General features: G+C 38.7%; 1 protein-coding gene across 6 annotated transcripts in view; it reads right to left on the bottom strand.

Annotated features, from left to right (window-relative positions):
* RASGRF2 (Ras protein specific guanine nucleotide releasing factor 2) overlaps positions 1–19805 on the bottom strand; it is a 162488-nt gene that overhangs the window by 24865 nt on the left and 117818 nt on the right. For 5 of the 6 annotated variants that reach the window (XM_039320718.1, XM_039320720.1, XM_039320716.1 and 2 more), the window contains exons 17-18: positions 18838–18927; positions 4300–4406 (exon numbers count right to left, since the gene is read on the bottom strand). In XM_039320718.1, coding sequence (XP_039176652.1) covers positions 4300–4406; positions 18838–18927 — 197 coding nt within the window. The remainder of the gene's footprint in view (positions 1–4299; positions 4407–18837; positions 18928–19805) is intronic. The other variant, XM_039320717.1, reaches the window with a different exon arrangement.

The raw sequence follows: 19805 nt of genomic DNA, 5'->3' as shown, positions 1-19805 counted from the left end.
CAAGAATTAAACAATCAGAATTAAACAATTAACAATAAAAACACTAACAAAAGCTTAGTAAAGTCTTCGCATAGAGCCCCAGATGGAGATCTGGCCGCTCTATCTTCCTCCACTTCTTTCTCTAGTATGAAACTCCATACAATGTGAAATCATCAACCTGGGATTGGGAGTCAAAATGATGGCATATATGTCATGAAGTCTTTGTCCAAATGGTACATTTAAAGATGTAATAAAGTCAGATGCAAGTACATAAATCATGATACACATGTTGTCCCAACTTGTTCTCTTTTCCAACAGATACCTGTGGTTTCTGGCCCCTTTTCCTAATGTCTTATGTATTTTATTACCGTATTTTATTTTTATATCTTACTACTAAGTTATGTTTATCATATGTTAAATACATTATGTATAATATTTGCACTGAATTTATATTTTATATCACCAGTTAATAAAAATGTTACATAGATTGATTCTCAGAATGTTAGAAAAGAAGGACATTTCAGGTTTAGAGAATGTTGTTCTCAAGGGCATCCTAGTCTATCTTTAATCTGAAGTTCCTATAAATGAATTCAAAATGTACATACAGTGAACATGTAATAAGAGATATGCATTAACCATAATTCCAAATAAGACTGTACCGCTGTATAGAATTCATCTCCAGATATAGAATTGGGTAGCTTTTTTGTACAGAAAAGGAACATTTTTGCAAGATGAATTCTTTTGAATTTGCAAAATGCAAATCAAGGTGCTGGTCGCTTTCTATAAAGTCCTACATGGCACAGGGCCTGGTTTCTTAATAGACCATCAATCGCTCACAGTATCTACCCAGATGAGTTCAATCTAGCAGAGTTTCAGGTTCCATTAATTAAACAATTCTGTCTTTCTGGATCCCAGAAATGCGCCTTCTCTGTAATAGTACCTGCCCTCTGAAATGAGGTTCTCTGGAATGAGGTTCTCTCAATTCGAATGGCTCCCATCATCCTGGTGTTTCTTAGGGCCTTAAAACCTGCCCTTTTGCCCAGACCTTTGGAGAGAACAACTGCCACCCTCTCTTCCCTTCTGTTCCCTTCTTTGTTTTTCTTTGCCATTATTTCCTTTTATCTTGTGCTGTTTTTAATGGGTTTTATGTTGTTGTTCCTTGTTTTATTATTTTTTAACAATTATAAACTGCTCAGTGTCGTTGGGAGTGGGACAGTGTATAAATTTAATAAATTATTATTAGTAATAGTAGTAGTATTTCCTGATATTTCATTAGATGTATAATCCAAAACTGCAAAAACTGTAAACATATTTTAGCAGAAAAAGAAATTAGTTTGTATTAGTTTTGAGTGACTTATGTTTAATGAAAAGATCCCTAGCCTAAGTGGGGATGGGAAAAACCAAATAATTTGCTGTCCATTCCTTCATTCTGTTATTTGGACTACAAAAACAAAAAAACAAAAAAAAACCCCAACCCCTTGTTTCTTGTTAACAGATTCTGTCCTGGCAACAGCAATAGCAATTGTGCCTCGCTTACGAAGCACAACCCCCAAGGGGTAGAGGTCAATCCCATTAGTCCATGATTGGACTCCAGTTCAGATGATGCTTATTTTTTAAAGCACATAATTATCAGCTACAGGTAGTCATCAACTTACAATTACAATTGAGCCCAAAATTCCTGTTGCAAAGCAAGGCAGTTGTTAAATGAGTTTTGCCCCATTTTAAAAACCTTTTTTGCCATAGTTGTTAAGCAAATCACTGCAGTTGTTAAGTGAGTCATTAAATGAATCTGACTTCCCCCATTGGCTATGCTTGTCAGAAGTTGTCTGGGAAGATTACAAATGGTGATCATGTGACCAGGGACAGGTGACTGTCATAAATACATGTTATTTGCCAAGTGCCACAGTGTTGATTATGTGACCATGGAGATGTTACAGTGGCCAAAAGTGTGAAAAATTCTCATAAGTTGCTTTTTCCAGTGCCATTGTAACATCAAACAGTCACTAAATAAATGGTTGTACTATTTGAAGTTTATTCTGAACAGGAATGCTGTTCAGAATAGACTCCCTTAAAGTTAAAGCACTAGGTTCGGGATAATTCTGATTTTGTTTAAGGATAGGAAGAGAGTCTAAACAATTAGACAAAATGTCATAAATCACATAATGCACATAAATCCACAATTTATAATTCTAAGAATGATTAATATATAAATAAATCCTAATCAGTTTGTCTCAGCTATGTTCATTTTAAATGAAGCAGAATTGCTAATATAATATAAATGAGATAAATAAAACATACATGACCAATTCCCCTCTTGACTAGGGTGAAAACATATCTCAGGAAAAGCTAGGCCTTAGAAGAATGTTAGAAAAGAAGGACATTTCAGGTTTAGAGAACATTGTTCTCAAGGGCATCCTAGTCTATCTTTAATCTGAAGTTCCTATAAATTAATTCAAAATGTATATACAGTGATCATGTAATAAGAGATATGCATTAACCATAATTCCAAATACCAATTATTTCTTAAACAACAGTCTATCAAATCTGGTTATATCATTATGTTAATAAAATGATTGTATAATTTTAAACCCCTTTTATTATTTTGGCAGCCTGTAATTTAATATGATCGCATTGTTTCAGAGAAAACTAAGTATTTAATCGGAATGTTGTAGTGTAGGCCTTATAATTAAGAATTTGAAAATTACGTGGTTGATTAATCCACACAGCTTCAATCATAAGTCTTGTGCATGTAAATAAAGGAATTACACAAATTCACAAAGCCAAAAGAACAATTTTATTTAAGATATTTTAGTTAGTCAAATTAATTTGGAAAGTAGTGAATGATTTAATTCTAGGTAGGTTTATTCGGAAATGGCCTACTTGACTAAATATGCTTATTTAGGCTATTATTATTATTAGTAGTAGTAGTAGTAGTAGTAATAATAGTAGTAGTAATAGTAGTAGTGTTCCATAGTAATAGTGTTTCACTGATAAATTGTTCTGTCAGGAAATTTCTCCTTAGTTCTAGGTTGCTTCTCTCTTTGATTAATTAGGCTACATAATTACAATTAATTATTAATTAATCACATCAAGGGAATTTTGAAGTTATTTTTTCTTATGTACACACTTACTACTACTGCAAGCTTCATGAAAACAACAGCAGCACACTGTACATCTCTTGCTTTCATCTCTTCAATAGAGCAACAGACTATTGGATAGCATGAAACTTCAGTTTGCTCTAGTATTCTGAGGTTAATGCATTTCCATGTGATAATGATCTTTTCTAGGGAATCTAGTTAGAAGGAGAACATTCTCTAACTTTGTGCTCTTCAGATGACACTATCCTGTTGCCAGTCAGCAAAGCTATCCAAATGATGGGAAAATATTCCAGAACAATGTGGAAGGGAACAGATTGTGGATAGGTGATGTAGATCAATTTCATGCCTGCTTAGATAACTGCATTAGTGGGCCAAAGCACATGATACATAACATTCAAACATTATTTGTTGTGTGTAAAGCTGCTATTGCACAGCACCATTTTCTACAAGCACAATAATAACAGATAAATAACCTACAGTATACTTCTTTAGAAACTGTCCTCAAAAATAAGAAAAAACACATAATTCTTCCCTTCCATAGCTGACGCCAATAACAGAATACATCTTCTATATGAGATTGGCACTACTATTGACCCATCTGAATTCTTGAGGCTATAAATGCCAAGCACAATTTATAGGAAATGATATTACCCAGACAATTGGCTCTAGGATAATATACTTAATTTTAAGATGGACCATGGATCAAATTTAGACTATAATGACTCTTTTATCCACCCTAAAATCATGCCAAAAATCCAATTACATTTAACAAAGCTCTGATCCTACTGTAGAAGGACTTAACTAAGCATACAGAAAACCTATTTTGCTGATTCAGTGTTGGATTCTTGACAGCCTTGCATATACTTTAGAAATAATTGGGGAAAACGTTCATATCAGTTTATGGTACAAACCTTGTTTTATAGAGGCCATGTAATAGCAATATCCAGAAAGCTACTTAGTAAGGCAGAGCTGCCAAAAATTATACGCAAACTATTACAAAGTTTAGTGCCAGCATAGTTTTCTCCCTATAGGTGTTGGGATTAAAATTCCCAAATTTCCCATTCAGCATGGCTAAATTTCAATGAGATAAAAGAGGAGGCAAGTCTACTCAATTTTTGACTTTTCTGAAAAACTGGAAAGCAGAAGGAGAATTTGTACAATACATAAACTATGAAAAGAATGTGTCATTGCTTCACATCAAAAAGCATATTATAAAAAGTACCTGAGAATGTTTTGACACCCAGTGGCGAAGGACATTCAGGACACGATTAGTGGCTGCACGACGTATTATGAACTCCTTATCCCATATTCGTTCAGAATTATTAAATCCTACACAATTTAAAGGAGATATACAATAAAATAAAATCAATTAGATGGAGAAAATTATCAAAGTAAAATTCTTCACAATATAGCTTCATTTGATAAAACAATGTTTTAAAAATTATTTTCATTGTTGACATACAAAGAATTTTGAAAATTTTGGTTACACACATACATTAAATGATACAACATATTTGCAACTGCCGAAAAAGAATTTCCTGCATTTATAAACAAAATGTCTGATTGAATTTGCTTCATTTTTCTCTATAATTCTGAATATTATAAACTGAATTCAATATTCTATTATAATATTACACAGCAACATGTGGGTCAGTTTAAAACAAGCACAAGTGTAATTTTTCAAGAAAAAAGGGGGGCGAGCTAAATTCATTGCTCATAACCTATTCCCTGCTACCCACTCAGATTTTTAACTATCTTGATAGACATACATGCAGCTACTGTATCAGTGTAGGGAATATAGCTAATATTCCCTATACCAAATAATCTCAAATTCTCATTGTATGATTTTCTCCAAAACTACTAAGAGGCAGGCTCAGGAGCATACCTAATGCCGTCAAAGAAGTTTTTTCTGACCGTATCCAAGCATGAACTCCTACTGGTAAATAGTCTTTAACATGCCAGTTCTTTGTGGTTTCAAACATTGGTAGTTAAGGATCAAATAATTAAGGGTAACAATTTCCTTAATACATTAATGTAATTACTTGCTCTCAATATGTTGTTTCTGTTAATAATGTAACCATTTCGTTTATGGATCACTGAAGTCTCTGATCATTTTTCAAAGGCAGAGATGCAGAGTGTATTAACAGTATTTCAGATAGCACATATTTAATATACAGTAAATTGAATAAAGGCATTATCTAGCCACAAAATCCAACCCAGATTCAGACTGGTTCCAAGATAGCCATCAGATGATAAACTTGTGTTTTCAAAGCAACAGTGCATTATAGAATTTAGCACATTTAACTGCAACAATTCTATAAAATAAGATAAGATAACCTTTATTGTCATTTCTATACTGTGGGCACGATGGCACACATCAAAAATGAAATTTAGTTGCCCGTTCTCAAAGTGAAACATATACATGACACACACCTAAACATACTATGAACAACATATGTATAGACCCACATCCCTACATGTATGTAGCAAATAAATATTAAATATTATCCATCTTGAAAATATAACAGAAGGAGGAAGCTTGAGAGTTCGCAAGGTTAATGCTGTATGGAATGAAACTCTGGCTGAATCTGGATGTTCTGCTTCGGATACCATGAAGCCTCCTCCCAGAAGGTAACAAGGAAAACAGGTCGTGAAGAGGATGTGTAGTGTCCCAGATAATCTTACGGATATTGCTCAAGCAGCGCTTCTGTGCTATGTCCTGGATGGGAGGGAGGGAACTGCCAATGATCTTTTCGGCCATTCTCACCACTCTCTGCACCGCCTTTCTGTCTGAAGCAGTGATGCCTCCAAACCAGACTGTGATGCTGTATGACAGGATGCTCTCGATTGTCCCCCTACAGAAAGTGGTCAGGACAGGGGAAGGAAGATGTGCTTTTCTCATGCGGTGCAGAAAATGCAGGCGCTGCTATGCCCGCTTCACCAGTTTCTCACTGTTGAGCAACCAAGTCAGCCTACTTGTTAGCTGCACACCCAGGAATTTGATGCTGGTAACCGTCTCCACAGGTGAATCATTTATGCACAGAGAAGTGTGGCTATGCCTGCCTTTTCTGAAATCAACAATGATCTCTTTGGTTTTTCTGGTATTTAAAACTAGGCTGTTTTCCTTACACCAGTTCACCAACCCTTCAACCTCCTTGCGGTAAGCATCTGCAAACTTCACAATATGGTTGGTAGCAAATCTAGCACAACAGTCATGGGTCAACAGGGTGAACAGCAGCGGACTTAAGACACAGCCCTGTGCTCAAGAAAATGGTATTAGAGGTATTTGTTCCAACTCGCACATATTGGGGCCTGTTGGTAAGAAAATCAAGAATCCAGTTGCACAAAGGAGGGTTTAAGCCTAAAAGGCCCAGTTTGTCTACTAGATGCTGGGGAATGATTGTGTTAAACGCTGAACTGAAGTCGACAAACAGCAAATGCACATGAGTATTTCTTTCCTCTAAATGCTTCAGGCTCAGATGGAGAACGGAAGAAATAGCATCCTCCGTAAAGATTTGGTCAGTAGGCAAACTGAAGCGGGTCAAAAGCTGGCGGGAGGCTAGATACAATCATGTCCTTTATCAGCTTCTCAAAGGATTTCATGATGGTGGATGTCAGTGCAACCGGATGGTAATCATTGAGGTCTCAATTGTGGACTTTTTTGGCACTGGCAAGATGATGGCTGACTTAAAACACGATGGGACCACTGCCTGTTGCAATGAGAGGTTGAAAATATCTGTGAGAACACAAGCCAGCTCCCTTGCGCATTCCCTGAGGAGAAGTCCAGGGATGTTATCTGGGCCTTCTGCTTTCCGAATGTTAACTGTCTGCAGTGTTTTCTGGATAGAAGTGACATCAAAGCTTGGCACTTGCTCATCAGGATGGGGCACTGCTTTCCTAGCAGGAGTGCTATTTGATGCCTCAAATCTACCAAAAAAATGCATTCAGTTGTTTAGGAAGTCTGTGTCATCCTTGCATCTCGATGGAGCCACCTTGTAATCCGTAATGGCCTGGATCCCTTGCCACATTCGCCTGCTGTTTGTTGGGTCTTGAAAAAAGTTCTGAATTTTCTGGCAATGGGCTTGCTTTGCACCTTTTATGGCACTTTTCAGATTTGCTCTGGCTGTTCTAAGTGCCAGCATGTCACCAGATTTAAAAGCCACATTCCATGCTTTCAGCATCTTGCGGACCTCATAAATCAGCCACAGTTTTTCATTCGCCCTCACAATGCTTTTCAGGACACAGACATCTTCTATGCACTTTTGGGTATATGCAGCACCGTGGTGGCATACCCCTCAACATTTGTATGTTGGTTATCAGTAGCTACTTCATGCCCCAATCTGTGCATTCAAAGCAGTCTTGTAGTGCTTCTGTAGCTCCTTCTGTCCAAACCCTCACCTGCTTTACTGTAGGTTTCACTCTGACCAATAAAGGTTTATATGCGGAATAAGCAGCACTGAGAGATGGTCAGAGGAGCCCAGGTGAGAGCCGGGGATAGCTTTGAAAGCCTTCTTGATGTTGGAATAAGCAAGATCCAGTGTATTGTCCCCTCTGGTTGCAAAGTCCACATATTCATGGAAATGTGGCAGGGTAGCTTTCAAATCCACTTGGTTAAAGTCACCCACTGCAATAAATGCACCCTCTGGGTGAGTAGTTTGTAAGCCACTGATGGCATGACAGAGAATCTTCAGACCTCTTCTCTGTTTGCATCAGGGGGGATATACATAAATGTATAGATTATATCTATTTCCCATAACTGGTCCATTTTCCCCAAACCAAAGTTCAAGATATGGGCCAAGAAGCAAGAGAAATAATTTGCTGGTTGTCATTCACATGCAACCATTGCATTCCTCACATCTTTTAATAACCACTAAAGCTGAGTGTCCACGTGAGCATAGTCTGTGCATCTGTTCAAACAAATTAGATATCCCCAAACGTTTGATAGGCAGATGCTATAGCTACCAGGCTTCACTCTATTTATAGCATTTAAAGCTGAATGTGTACAGTATATTGCCTGGGTCTACAGTTTTCTTAGTAAGATTTCAGAATTAGTTACTATTGCCTGCTTCCTAGCACTCAGAGACAGTAACTGGCTTCATGCTGAAAGGACGACTAGAACTCATGTTCTTCTGTTTCTAGCCTGATGCCTTAGCCACTATACCAAACTGATTCTCTTAAAGCTGAATAGACATACCGTATATTCTGGCGTATAAGACGACTTTTGAGAGCGTCGAAACAGCCTCCGAACTCAGGGGTCGTCTTATACGCCGAGTCGTCTTATACACCGGAAATAAGGTAGTTTCTGGCATATAAGACTATTTTCTAGGCATGCGACTCGGCGTCGATCGTCTTGCGACTCGGCATCGATCATCTTGCGACCCGGCGTTGAACTAGGAGGTCGTCTTATACGCCGGGTCACCCTATACGCTGGAATGTACGGTATGTAAACAGTTTCATATCAGGGAAACTTCAAAATTGTTTCCATATTTAGAAAAAGAACACTCTTTTCTCGTCAGATTTCCTACAGTTGGGATTGGACGGACTTATTCTACTCTGAGGGAGAAAGTTTAGCTTCTTTTCAGCACTACTATGACTGATTTTAAGACAGACAGCCACTTGAAATGTAGGAATCTTTGTGCTACTTATTGCACTGCTTGCAGTACACATATTGTGGTCATATTACACAGAATTAGAGGTGGGATTTTCTGTTTGTATGGCTCTATCATTTAGCTGGGGACTAAACAAGCCAACTTTCAACATTTTCTAGTTTTATGATGAACCTCCATCTAGCATTCTGTGTATTATTCAACATGATAAAATCAAAGCTACGCAAGTTGAATGCAATCTTAATGGTTTATTTTGAAGAAGATGTGCCATCGTTGTACTTAATTATTACTGGAGTTGATAGTCTTAGTATGCAAAAGGAAATAAAGGGAATCCTGAAAATGTCAATCGTGTACTATATGTGTGAACTAATTCATAAAAGAGCCTTAAGTCAATATCATGCAGCTACACAAATTTATAGAAAGCTACCAGCACTTTAAATATTCTACTTAAACATATTAGTTATAAAAACATAAAAAAAATAACCACTACAGTTATCAAGGGCTTGAAAGAAATGTTAATAAATGATAATTTCCTGCCTATAACTAGCCTATAAACTAGGGGTGTCAGTGCAACTCTGCGACAACAATACTTAAAGCAAGTGAACAAAAGACAGTTACATTCAGAATGTTTCAATAAAATAAGCTTAGCAGTACAGACATAGGACACAAACAAAATAAATATTTCTTCTTTTTTTTTCTTTCAACTACACATATCTTGCATACTTAAATCCTACAAAATTTGATAGCTTAGCTGTGGTTATAACAAGAACTTATATTTAGGATGGCCAGAGCTGTCAGTTAGTACTAGATAAGGCAATTATAAATGTAGCTTTTACATACAGTATACGGCAATAGATTTTTGATTGTCAAAACATGTCAGGACTAGAGATGACAATCTCTGTTATTGGTTTACTGTATTTGTTTGTTGTCCGGTTCCATCCAGGTGATCATTGTTCAGATTCCTGTTCCACTATATTCTTAATAAGATATAGCGACTTCCGGTGGATTTTGCGCGCGCGATGGCGGCTACTTTGTAGCCGTCTCTCCTGGGTAAGTGTAAGAACCGCTATGAACAGCAGACACCAGCTGTTCAGCGGTTCAAAATCCCCCTCCCGGGCAAAGGGGGGGGTAGAGAGTGTCTGAATAGTGGTAGAGCCTCTTTTGCACCCCCCAAGTTTTTTTGGGGGGGGTGAAAGGAGTGCTCCCACGGAGTTCAGACTTGTCTCCGCTTCCCAGCTGTTTTTGTCCTCAGGGACAAAACGAGCCGCTGCAAACATCTCCGTGCTTAAAGAGAACTGGTGAGTGTTTTTTTTTTTATAAACGGACAGAGCTGAGTAGAGGATTTAGTTTTTGCTTTCTTTGATTTATTCGGATTTTAAGTTTTAAGACTTGTTTCTATTTTTATTCTCTCTTTTTATTTTTCTTTCTTTGTTGAAAGGGAAAGTAAAATGGCGATCGGCAAATCTTTCGGTGTTTTTTTTCTGGAAGTTAGAATGCTGACCGGCAGGCCTTTTGGTGTTTCTCTTTTTTTCCTTTCCCTTTCTCTTTTTATTTTCTTATGATTGGAATGGTTGTTTTTGGTATTTCTAAGTATTTTTTTTGGAACGGACTTTTTCTATTTAATTATTTTTTTTTCTTCTCCCCCTTTTTTTTTCTTTGAACTCCCTTCTTTTTATTGTAATGACCCTTTTTTGAAGGATTTTTTTCTGTTTAATTTTTGCAATTTAAGAAGGAGTAAAGCTTTTTTTTAATTCCTTTTCTCTTCTTTTTTTTCCCTTTTTTCTTTTTATTATAATGACCTTCTTTGGAGGGAGTTATGATTTTTGAAGGAATTTTTATAATTTTTTAAGAAGGACTAAAGGTTTTTCTCTAAGATGGCTCCAAAGCGTCCAGGTATTTCTACAGCTTTTAAATCAACAGTTTCACCCTCTTCTGGGGGTCAGCTAATAACTATGAAGGATTTGCAAGACATGATGGGAGATGTTATAATTCAAATTAGGGCAGAAATGAAAAAGATTTTAGAGGAAAATAACAAGATCTTGAGACAAGATTTTGTTCTGGCTTTAGAAGGAGTTGCTTCTGTTCTTGAAAAGGTGAACTCCCATGTGGAAGAGGTAGCTGAAAAAGTGGATATAATGGAGGGGAAAATTGAAAGTATGGAAAAAGAAATGGAAAATGAGATTCTTATGCTTCAATATGGACAAATGGAATATGCCTTAAGAATCAGAGGCCTGGGAGAGTCTTTGCAAGGAGATCTGAAGGAGATGGTTGCAAAGGACTTTGCATTGATTTTGAATAAAGAAAAAGAGGGAATACTTAGTGAAATTGAAAAATTATTTAGGGTTAACTCTGTGGTGGCAGCACAGAAGAATCTGCCAAGAGATGTGGTAATTTACTTTGGTAAAAGATCTTTACGCAATGAAATTGTGCAAGCCTATTATAAGAAGAGATTTCAAATTGCTTCACAAGATGTTATAATTTTTAAGGAGATCCCATCTAAAATTTTAAGAAGAAGAAAGGAGTTTGCTTTTCTAGCAAATGAACTTAAAAAGAGAAAAATTTTATTCAGATGGGATGTTCCGATTGGAATGGTGGTGAACTACCTGGGGACATGTTATAGACTTAATACTGTTTCTCAAGCAAAAGATTTTTATACCTCGGTCCTGGGGGTATGTGTATCGCCATCTATTAAGTTTAAAGCTTTGGAAGAAAAGAATGTAGAATTACAGTTTGAAGAGCCTATATTTATGAAAATTGGGGAACCCTTGCTTGAGAGGCCCCAACAAGTCCAGGTTGAGGAACAGAAGACAACTTGTGTAGCATACAATTGCAAAGAAAAGCAGCAACAGAAGAAGGTCTCTGAATCTCTGGGAGAAGTTAGACCTACAAAGTCTTTGGAGCAATTTTCAGAAATGGAAATTGGGAAATTTCAGTTTGAGGGGCACCAACAAGAGAGGAACGGGCAGAGGATAACTTGTACAACTTATAATTGTGAAGATCAACACAAGGAGGAATTCACTGAGGAAGTTTTACAGGTATCGGTCCCTGAGACTTGTGCAACATATAAATGTAAAGAAAAAGTAACATATAAATGTAAAGAGAAAGACCAACAGAAGAAGGAGGTTGAGGAAGTTTCACAGGTACTGATTCCTGAGCTTGTGGGTCAACCAGGACTTACAAACTCTTTGGAGCGATCTTCAAGGGCAGAATTCCACGCATTCTTTTCGATGCTTGCGGGCAAGAGAGACTGATATGGATTGTGCTTATAGTAGATGCAACTGGCTATTAGACAGAAGATTATGGATATTGAATGAAAATTTTAGATAAGAAGTTTGTGTTTATAGTGGATGCAACTGGTTATTGGACAGAAAATTATGGACATTGAATGAGAACTTTAGACAAGAAGTTTACTATTGAGATTGTGGGAGAAGTAAAACTTATATCGTTTTTGGAAAATGTCTTATGTAATGTCTAAACATGTGTTTTGGGATAATAATATATTTCAGCTTTAAGTTTTAAATCTTTAATGATAATATTGTTTAAACTTGTGTTTTAAAGGGATTATAATTTGTTTATTTCAGTGAGGGGATTCTAATAAATTTGTGTTTCGAAGGGAGTATAACTTGTTTAAGTTTCAAGTAATGCTTAAATTTGGTTTTTAAATATTATTATTAATATTTCTAAGAGAAAATAATTTGTTTAATTAAATTTATAGATTTGTTTAGGAAAGAAAGTAATGTTTAAATCTGTGTTTTTGGAGGAAGTCTATATAGAATGATGATTGTATTTAGATTTGTTTAGGATTCAAAAGTGTTTCAAGTTTTTAAATATTATTATTAATATTTTTAAGAGAAAATAATTTGTTTAACTAAATGTGTCTAGATTTGTTTAGGATTTTTAAGTTTTTTTTTTTTTTTTGGATAGGTGAGAAGATTATGAAGATTGAAGGAAATATGTATTTACTTTAAGTTTTCTAAGAGTATTTAGTTTTAATGGTATAACAAAGGTTTATATGTTTATTTTTTTGTATTAGGATAAAGAAAGAGGGAGAAATTAGATTTTATATTATAGGCATAGATATTCAAAGAAAGTAATGTTTAAATTTGCGTTTTTGGAGGGAGTTTATATAGAATGATGATTGTATTTAAATTTGTTTAGGTTTTAAAAGTGTTTTAAGTTTTTTTCTCAATTAAGCCTGTACTTAGCTCTGGGAAGTCCAGGGGAGGGTTTGGGAGGTTGGGGAGGAGGGGGGTGAGGTAGGGTTGGGGGGGGTATGGGAAGGGGATTTGTTTTTGTAAAAATTTAAAAATTTTCAATAAAAAAAAAAAAGATATAGCAAGACAGTTTTACAACTTTAATTCCTCTTACTTTCATTCATTTATACAGCCACCAATGGGAAAGAATGTTGCAATGAAGAAGAATGTTGATAACGTACTTGTTCCTGTTTTTCTAATAAATTTCTAAGGAACACCCACCAAACACCACTTTTTTGAAAGAATTAATAAATGTCTGAAGTATTTTTGAATAGCCATTCCAACCAAAGGACTATTTATTTATTTATTTAATTTTATTTATATGCCGCCCAATCCCAAAGGACTCAGGGCGGCGTACAAAATTAAAACAATCATCTAACAATAAAATAATACAATCATACCACAAGTCCGATCATATCCCGCCCCCCCCCGGGGACATCAGCCCCAGGCCTGCCAGAACAGGAGAGTTTTAACGGCTTTCTTAAAGGCTGGCAGGGTGGGAGTTGTTCGAACCTCGGAGGGAAGTTGATTCCACCAGGTCGGAGCCACCACAGAAAAGGCTCTTCCCTGAGGGCCCGCCAGCCGACATTGTCTGGCCAACGGGACCTGAAGGAGGCCCAATCTATGGGACCTCACCGGTCTCTGGGAACTGTGCGGCAGTATGCGGTCCTGTAAGTAACCTGGCCCTATGCCATGAAGGGCTTTAAAGGTGATAACCAACACCTTGAATTGTGTCCAGAGACCCACAGGAAGCCAGTGCAGCTCGCGGAGGATAGGTGACACATGGACGTACCTTGGCACGCCCACAATCGCTCTTGCGGCTGCATTCTGAACCAACTGCAGCCTCCGAACGCTCTTCAAGGGTAGCCCCATGTAGAGCGCATTACAGTAATCCAGTCTTGAGGTGACAAGGGCATGAGTGACTGTGAGTAAAGCCTCTCGGTCCAAATAAGGCCGCAACTGGTGCACCAGGCAAACCTGGGCAAAGGTCCCCCTGGCCACAGCCGATAGATGTTGTTCCAAATTTAGCTGTGAGTCCAGGAGGACACCCAAGTTGCGTGCCTGCACTGAGGGAGGTAAATTTGCCTCCCCCAGGACTAATGATGGACCATCCAGTTGACCTTTGGGAGGCAAGACCCAGAGCCACTCGGTCTTGTCAGGGTTGAGTCTAAGCCTGTTCACCCCCATCCAGACCCTCACATCTTCCAGGCACCGGCACATCACGTTGACTGCTTCACTGAAAGGACACGGGGTGGAGATATATAATTGGGTATCATCCGCGTACTGATACCTCACCCCGTGTCGCCGAATGATCTCACCCAGCGGTTTCATGTAGATGTTAAAAAGGAGGGGGGACAGGACCAAGCCCTGAGGCACCCCATGATCGAGGCGCCTAGGGGTCGATCTCTGTCCGCCCGCCAACATCGACTGCGACCTGTCAGAGAAGTAGGAGGAGAACCACCGCAATACGGTGCCGCCCACCCCCACCTCTCCGAGACGACGCAGAAGGATACCATGGTCGATGATATCGAAAGCCGCTGAGAGGTCAAGAAGCACCAGGATAGAGGAATGACCCCTATCCCGGGCTCGCCAGAGGTCATCGGTCAGTGTGACCAAAGCAGTCTCAGTGCTGTAGCCGGGCCTGAAACCAGATTGAAAAGGGTCCAGATAATTAGTTTCATCCAAGGATCGCAAGAGTTGGGATGCCACCACCTTCACTACAACCTTCCCCACAAAGGGGAGGTTGGAGACAGGACGAAAGTTCTTCAAAACAGCTGGGTCCAGGGAAGGCTTCTTGAGGAGGGGCCTCACCACCGCTTCCTTTAAAGGTTGCAGGAAAGACCCCTCCATCAAGGAGGCATTGATTATTGCCTGGAGCCAGCCTCGTGTCACCTACTGGCAGAAACCAGCCAGGAGGGGCACGGGTCCATAAACAGGTGGCGGCATTCATTGCCCTCATGGCCTTGTCCACTTCATCAGGGGTCACAGGCTCAAACTCGCTCCAGATAACATGACTAAGACCAGCCCCCGGCAACTCGGCTGGCACTGCCCAGTCGGAGCCCAGGTCTCTCTGAATCTGAGCAATTTTGTCCGAAAGAAACTGAACAAACTCCTCAGCTCTCCCCTGCAAGGGTTCCTCCGCCTCCTCCACTTTAAGAAGGGAGCGGGTCACCCTAAACAAGGCGGCCGGGCGAGATTCTGCAGACGCAATAAGTGCGGAAAAGTGAACACGCTTTGCTGCCCTTATCGCCACTAAATAAGTCCTAAGATAGGCTCTTAATAGTGATCGGTCAGATTCAGAGTTACTGGCCCTCCAACGTCGCTCTAGACGTCTCTTGTGGCGCTTCATCTCCCGGAGCTCCTCAGTAAACCAAGTCGCCCTCCGGGGACCACCACCACAGAGAGGTCGCAAAGGCACAATTCGATCCAGGGCCCCGGATGCCGCCTCATTCCAGGCCGCAACCAGGGACCCGGACGAGTTGTGGACAAGGGAGTCAGGTATTTCCCCAAGCTCCTCCTGGAACCGATCTGGGTCCATTAGGCGCCTGGGGCGGAACCACCTAGTCGGCTCCCTCTCTCTGCGATGGGGGAGTGATGCTCTGAAGTCCAGCCTCAATAGGAAATGATCTGTCCATGACAAGGGCGAGATCTCTATTCCCCTTAATTCCAGATCATGTCTCCATTGCCCCGAGAGAAACACAAGGTCGAGTGTGTGACCACCCCTATGAGTCGGATCCTGAATTACCTGGGTCAGGTCCATGGTTGCCATGGAAGCCATGAACTCCTGCGCCGCCTCTGAGCGATCGCCGAGTGATGGTAGGTTAAAGTCCCCCAGTACCATAAGTCTGGGGAACTCCACCGCCAACCCGGCTACTGACTCCAGCAACGCAGGCAGGGCTGTTGCAACGCAGCTGGGAGGTAGGTATGTCAGCAGCAAGCCCAACTGAACCCGTGAACCCAACTTCAACAACCCAACAACCTCCGGGGCAGGAATCCCATGAGGACTCAAGGACTTCCGAGCGATGACTGCCACTCCCCCACCCCTGCCCTGATGTCGAGGCTGATGAAGCACCACAAACCTGTCCGGGCACATCTCCGAGAGGGAAACACCCCCCTCAGGGCCCAGCCAGGTTTCGGTTATACATGCCAGGTCCGCCCCGCTGTCCAATATTAAATCATGGACAAGGGGGGCTTTGTTGACAACGGACCTGGCATTAAGCAACAGCAGCCTACAACTAGGGCCCTGTACTCCCCTGTCACCAGTACTACAGGAGGAGCCTTTTGAGGGGCCGGAACAAGGAATCGCTCTAATATAGCGAGTCCTCATTCCCCAAAGATGGCCTGCCCCTCGGCTCCCGCCATATCTGCCCATCCCAGTCATAACTGGGATGCTCCGACCTTCTCCCCTCCCCGGAGTACCCCCACCCTCACCAGCCTTCTCCCTTCCTGACCGGACTAGCTTTCCATACAGACCAAGCCCAAGGGTAAGTCCCGCCCCCCCTACTTTTGCTATTGCACTCAGCAGAGGGGGTACCAGGCTCTGCCCCCGACTCCACCATTCTCATACCCCAAACACTCAATACACATTCACACTCAATTTATATACATAAAAATAAAAATATTCACATTCATACGCCCTAAATACAATAATAAAATTTATACATAACAGGGCCACCATTCATCTACATACATACACATACCCACAACAAACATTCTCTAAAAAATATTGCCCCTCTGTGTCCCAGGCTGGTCCAATGTGGCCGGCTAGGTGATCATTAGGTACTTGTCTTGGGGCAGCCCGTACTTGGCCTTATGCTCCTCAAAGAGCTGGGTCAACTTCTCCAAGTACCTCTCGTGTACCATACCTATGAAAATGTACAGCATTTTGATTTTTTGGTTTTATACTATTGTTATTTGAAACTGCAATTCTTGTTCAAATTAATGTTAAATCAATCGAAGAGACACAATGAGTCATAAAGGAATTTATTTTGCTCACATAAATAAGAATGCTCCTTCTGTCAAAACAGAATGAATCTTGACTAATCCTGGGTTTCCATAACAGTTTTTCATATGAAGATGGGCAATTGAAATTTTACAAAAAGGCACTCCCTGCACTGCTGTTGAATGGTATAGATACATTCTCAAGAGTCTACATAGTAGAAAATATACACATTTGAGTGATTTAATTATTCTTTGTCTCCTGCTTCTTCTGCATTAGAATTACTTATTTTAAAAATGCTTCTCTTTATAAAAAACAACTGTATAGATTTAAATACATATAAAGCATAAGTTTATTTAATTTTAATTAACATGAAAAGTAAATGAAATGAGATTTGTTTTTGTCTTGGCTCTACCATAACTCTTTAGAGTGCAGTTCAATTCAAATCAGACTTTATTATGGGGCAAGAACAGATCACAACTCAGATTTCTAATGTAGTAATGTAAAGAAAGCTGTGAATATTTCTAGTATAAATTAGAAGTCAGAGGCATTATTAACAGGTATCATGTCTAATGTAAAGTATTATTGGTCTCCTAGGATATCTCAAGGACATCCAGGACAACTTGGTCCCATCACCTGCTGATGCTTTTAACTGAAGACCGGCGGACTAAATCTGGAACTTTTCTTAAATGCACTATCACTAAACTACATCACCTTTCCTTATAAAAGGAGATATATTTATTAACATGTATTTATCAACAAGAAGTCCTCTTTATCTTTCTCAGATAACTGTAACTTTAATTCAAGGTTATTGCTTAATAATTGCTTAATAAAAGCTTCATAGTGTGATTTGCCAATCTGAAAGAAAGCATTTACCCAACCATTTGACAGAATTGCTAAGCAACAGTTCTCCAGATTCAAAACAGCTCTTACTTCTAAAACAAAAATAGAATTCTATTCAAATTCATCACAGTTTGTGAAAGTTACAAGGAAAATATATGTAGATGGCTATATAATTTACAGACAGATTCTGTCTTTGCATCTCAGAGAGATGAATATTTGGACATAAAACAATTCCCAGATTTTTGATAAAAAGTAATAGGAAGAACATGCCAAGTACAGGTTCATACTTAGCAAAAACTGCAGTCTTAATAACAGAAACATTGTTCAGATTGATTCTTGCAAAAATAAGATATTGAAATGCTAGCAACTAGGCAGATGTTTGCACTTTCAACAGCTACAGCATGGAAAATTTCACCAAATATAGTTCCTTCCAGTTGTGTAATAGTAACATCATTTTCTTTATCCATGTTAAATATTTGCCCGAAGGGGCATGAAACAAAGCAACATTTACAAATTAGTATAGTCAGAAGAATTTATGTATTTAATTAAGAAAATAAGCAAACAAATATCTTACTGTAATCTCTCTTACTAGCCTGCTGCTTCTGCCTTTGCTAACCAGCAATTAACATAAAATATTATTATAAAGTTACAAATCTGATACACCGGTGTCTGGTCAGTTATTAAGGAGATACATCCCTAGAGGAGACAAGCTTGCCAGTGATGCCAATACTCATGGCAACTCCACAAGGAAAATCAGTTGTCATTGTTTTTCAGTGGTTTCCCATAAAAGCATTGTATTTTATAATTTTTCCAAAAGTTTATTTTTAAGTTGGAAATGCAATTCAAGATTTATTGTAGCAGCATCTGTGAAGATATCAATTTAAACTTGGGCCTGTAATCCCTATTATTTTCATCTCATTCAGTCCAAAAACTGAAGAAACTTTAGATGTTCTGATAATTCTCATTACAGACTAACAAATTCTTCTTTAAAATCAAATCTCATATCAGGTAGAATAAATTGGTTTGTCCTTAAATCCTGAACTAGAAACTTATCATGCTCATATGTCCAGTTCAATTCAAATCAGGGCTGATTCACATAGATTAATTAGTAATCTTACCTGGTGGACTTCCATGACAAGCTGCAGCTGTAGCAATAGCAAAAGCAGAAGCAGGAGAAACAGAACAATAACCATTGTCAGTCACCTGTACTGCAAGGAAAATAAAAATAAATACAACATCAGCTGACATTGTTTTATAAATTAAAAACACCTCACTTCACATTGTTTATAAATAAGAATCCATTTGAATATCTCTGTGCATACTTGATATATATAACTATATATAACTATATAACTACCGTATATGCCGGCGTACAAGGCGACCCGGCGTATAAGACGACCCCCGTCTTTGGCGCCAAGTCGCATTCCTAGAACATTGTCTTATATGCCGGAAACTACCAGTATTTCCGGCGTATAAGACGACTCGGCGTATAAGACGACCCCCAACTTCGGCGCCAATTTTAACGCTTGCGGAAGTCGCCTTATACACCGGCATATACGGTATATAACTATATAACTATAACTATATAGAGATAGATAGATAGATAGATAGATAGATAGATAGATAGATAGATAGATAGATAGATAGATAGACAGATATAGAAATATAGATATATCTATCTATCTATCTATCTATCTATCTATCTATCTATCTATCTAGATATAGATATATAGATATAGATATATAGATAGATATAGATATATGTTTGCTTTGAATTTTAAAATTATATATCTTTCTTTCTCTCCTGCTTCTGGAATGCTGAATAATTTTTCATTATTCCCAAAAATGAATCAATTTATAGAATCTTACTGTATATATGAATTTGTTTGAATTTTCCAGAGTCTCTATACAGTATGTTTAGTCTTAATCTTTATGATAACTCAAAATGAAAGCAAATATTTCTACTCCAATTTCATGACTTTGAGGAGTATACAAGAATCTCAACAAGCAATCTTGAAATAAGTTACTATAAAGAAATAAAAAAATAAATAAAAAGATGTCTATCCCTCTTCCTCATTAGGAGTCA

The sequence above is a fragment of the Crotalus tigris genome, unplaced genomic scaffold (genome assembly GCF_016545835.1).
Source record: "Crotalus tigris isolate CLP2741 ecotype Arizona unplaced genomic scaffold, ASM1654583v1 scf7180000023687.2574627, whole genome shotgun sequence".
NCBI classification, from domain to species: Eukaryota; Metazoa; Chordata; class Lepidosauria; order Squamata; family Viperidae; genus Crotalus; species Crotalus tigris.
This window is presented reverse-complemented; position numbering and strand designations above follow the sequence as displayed.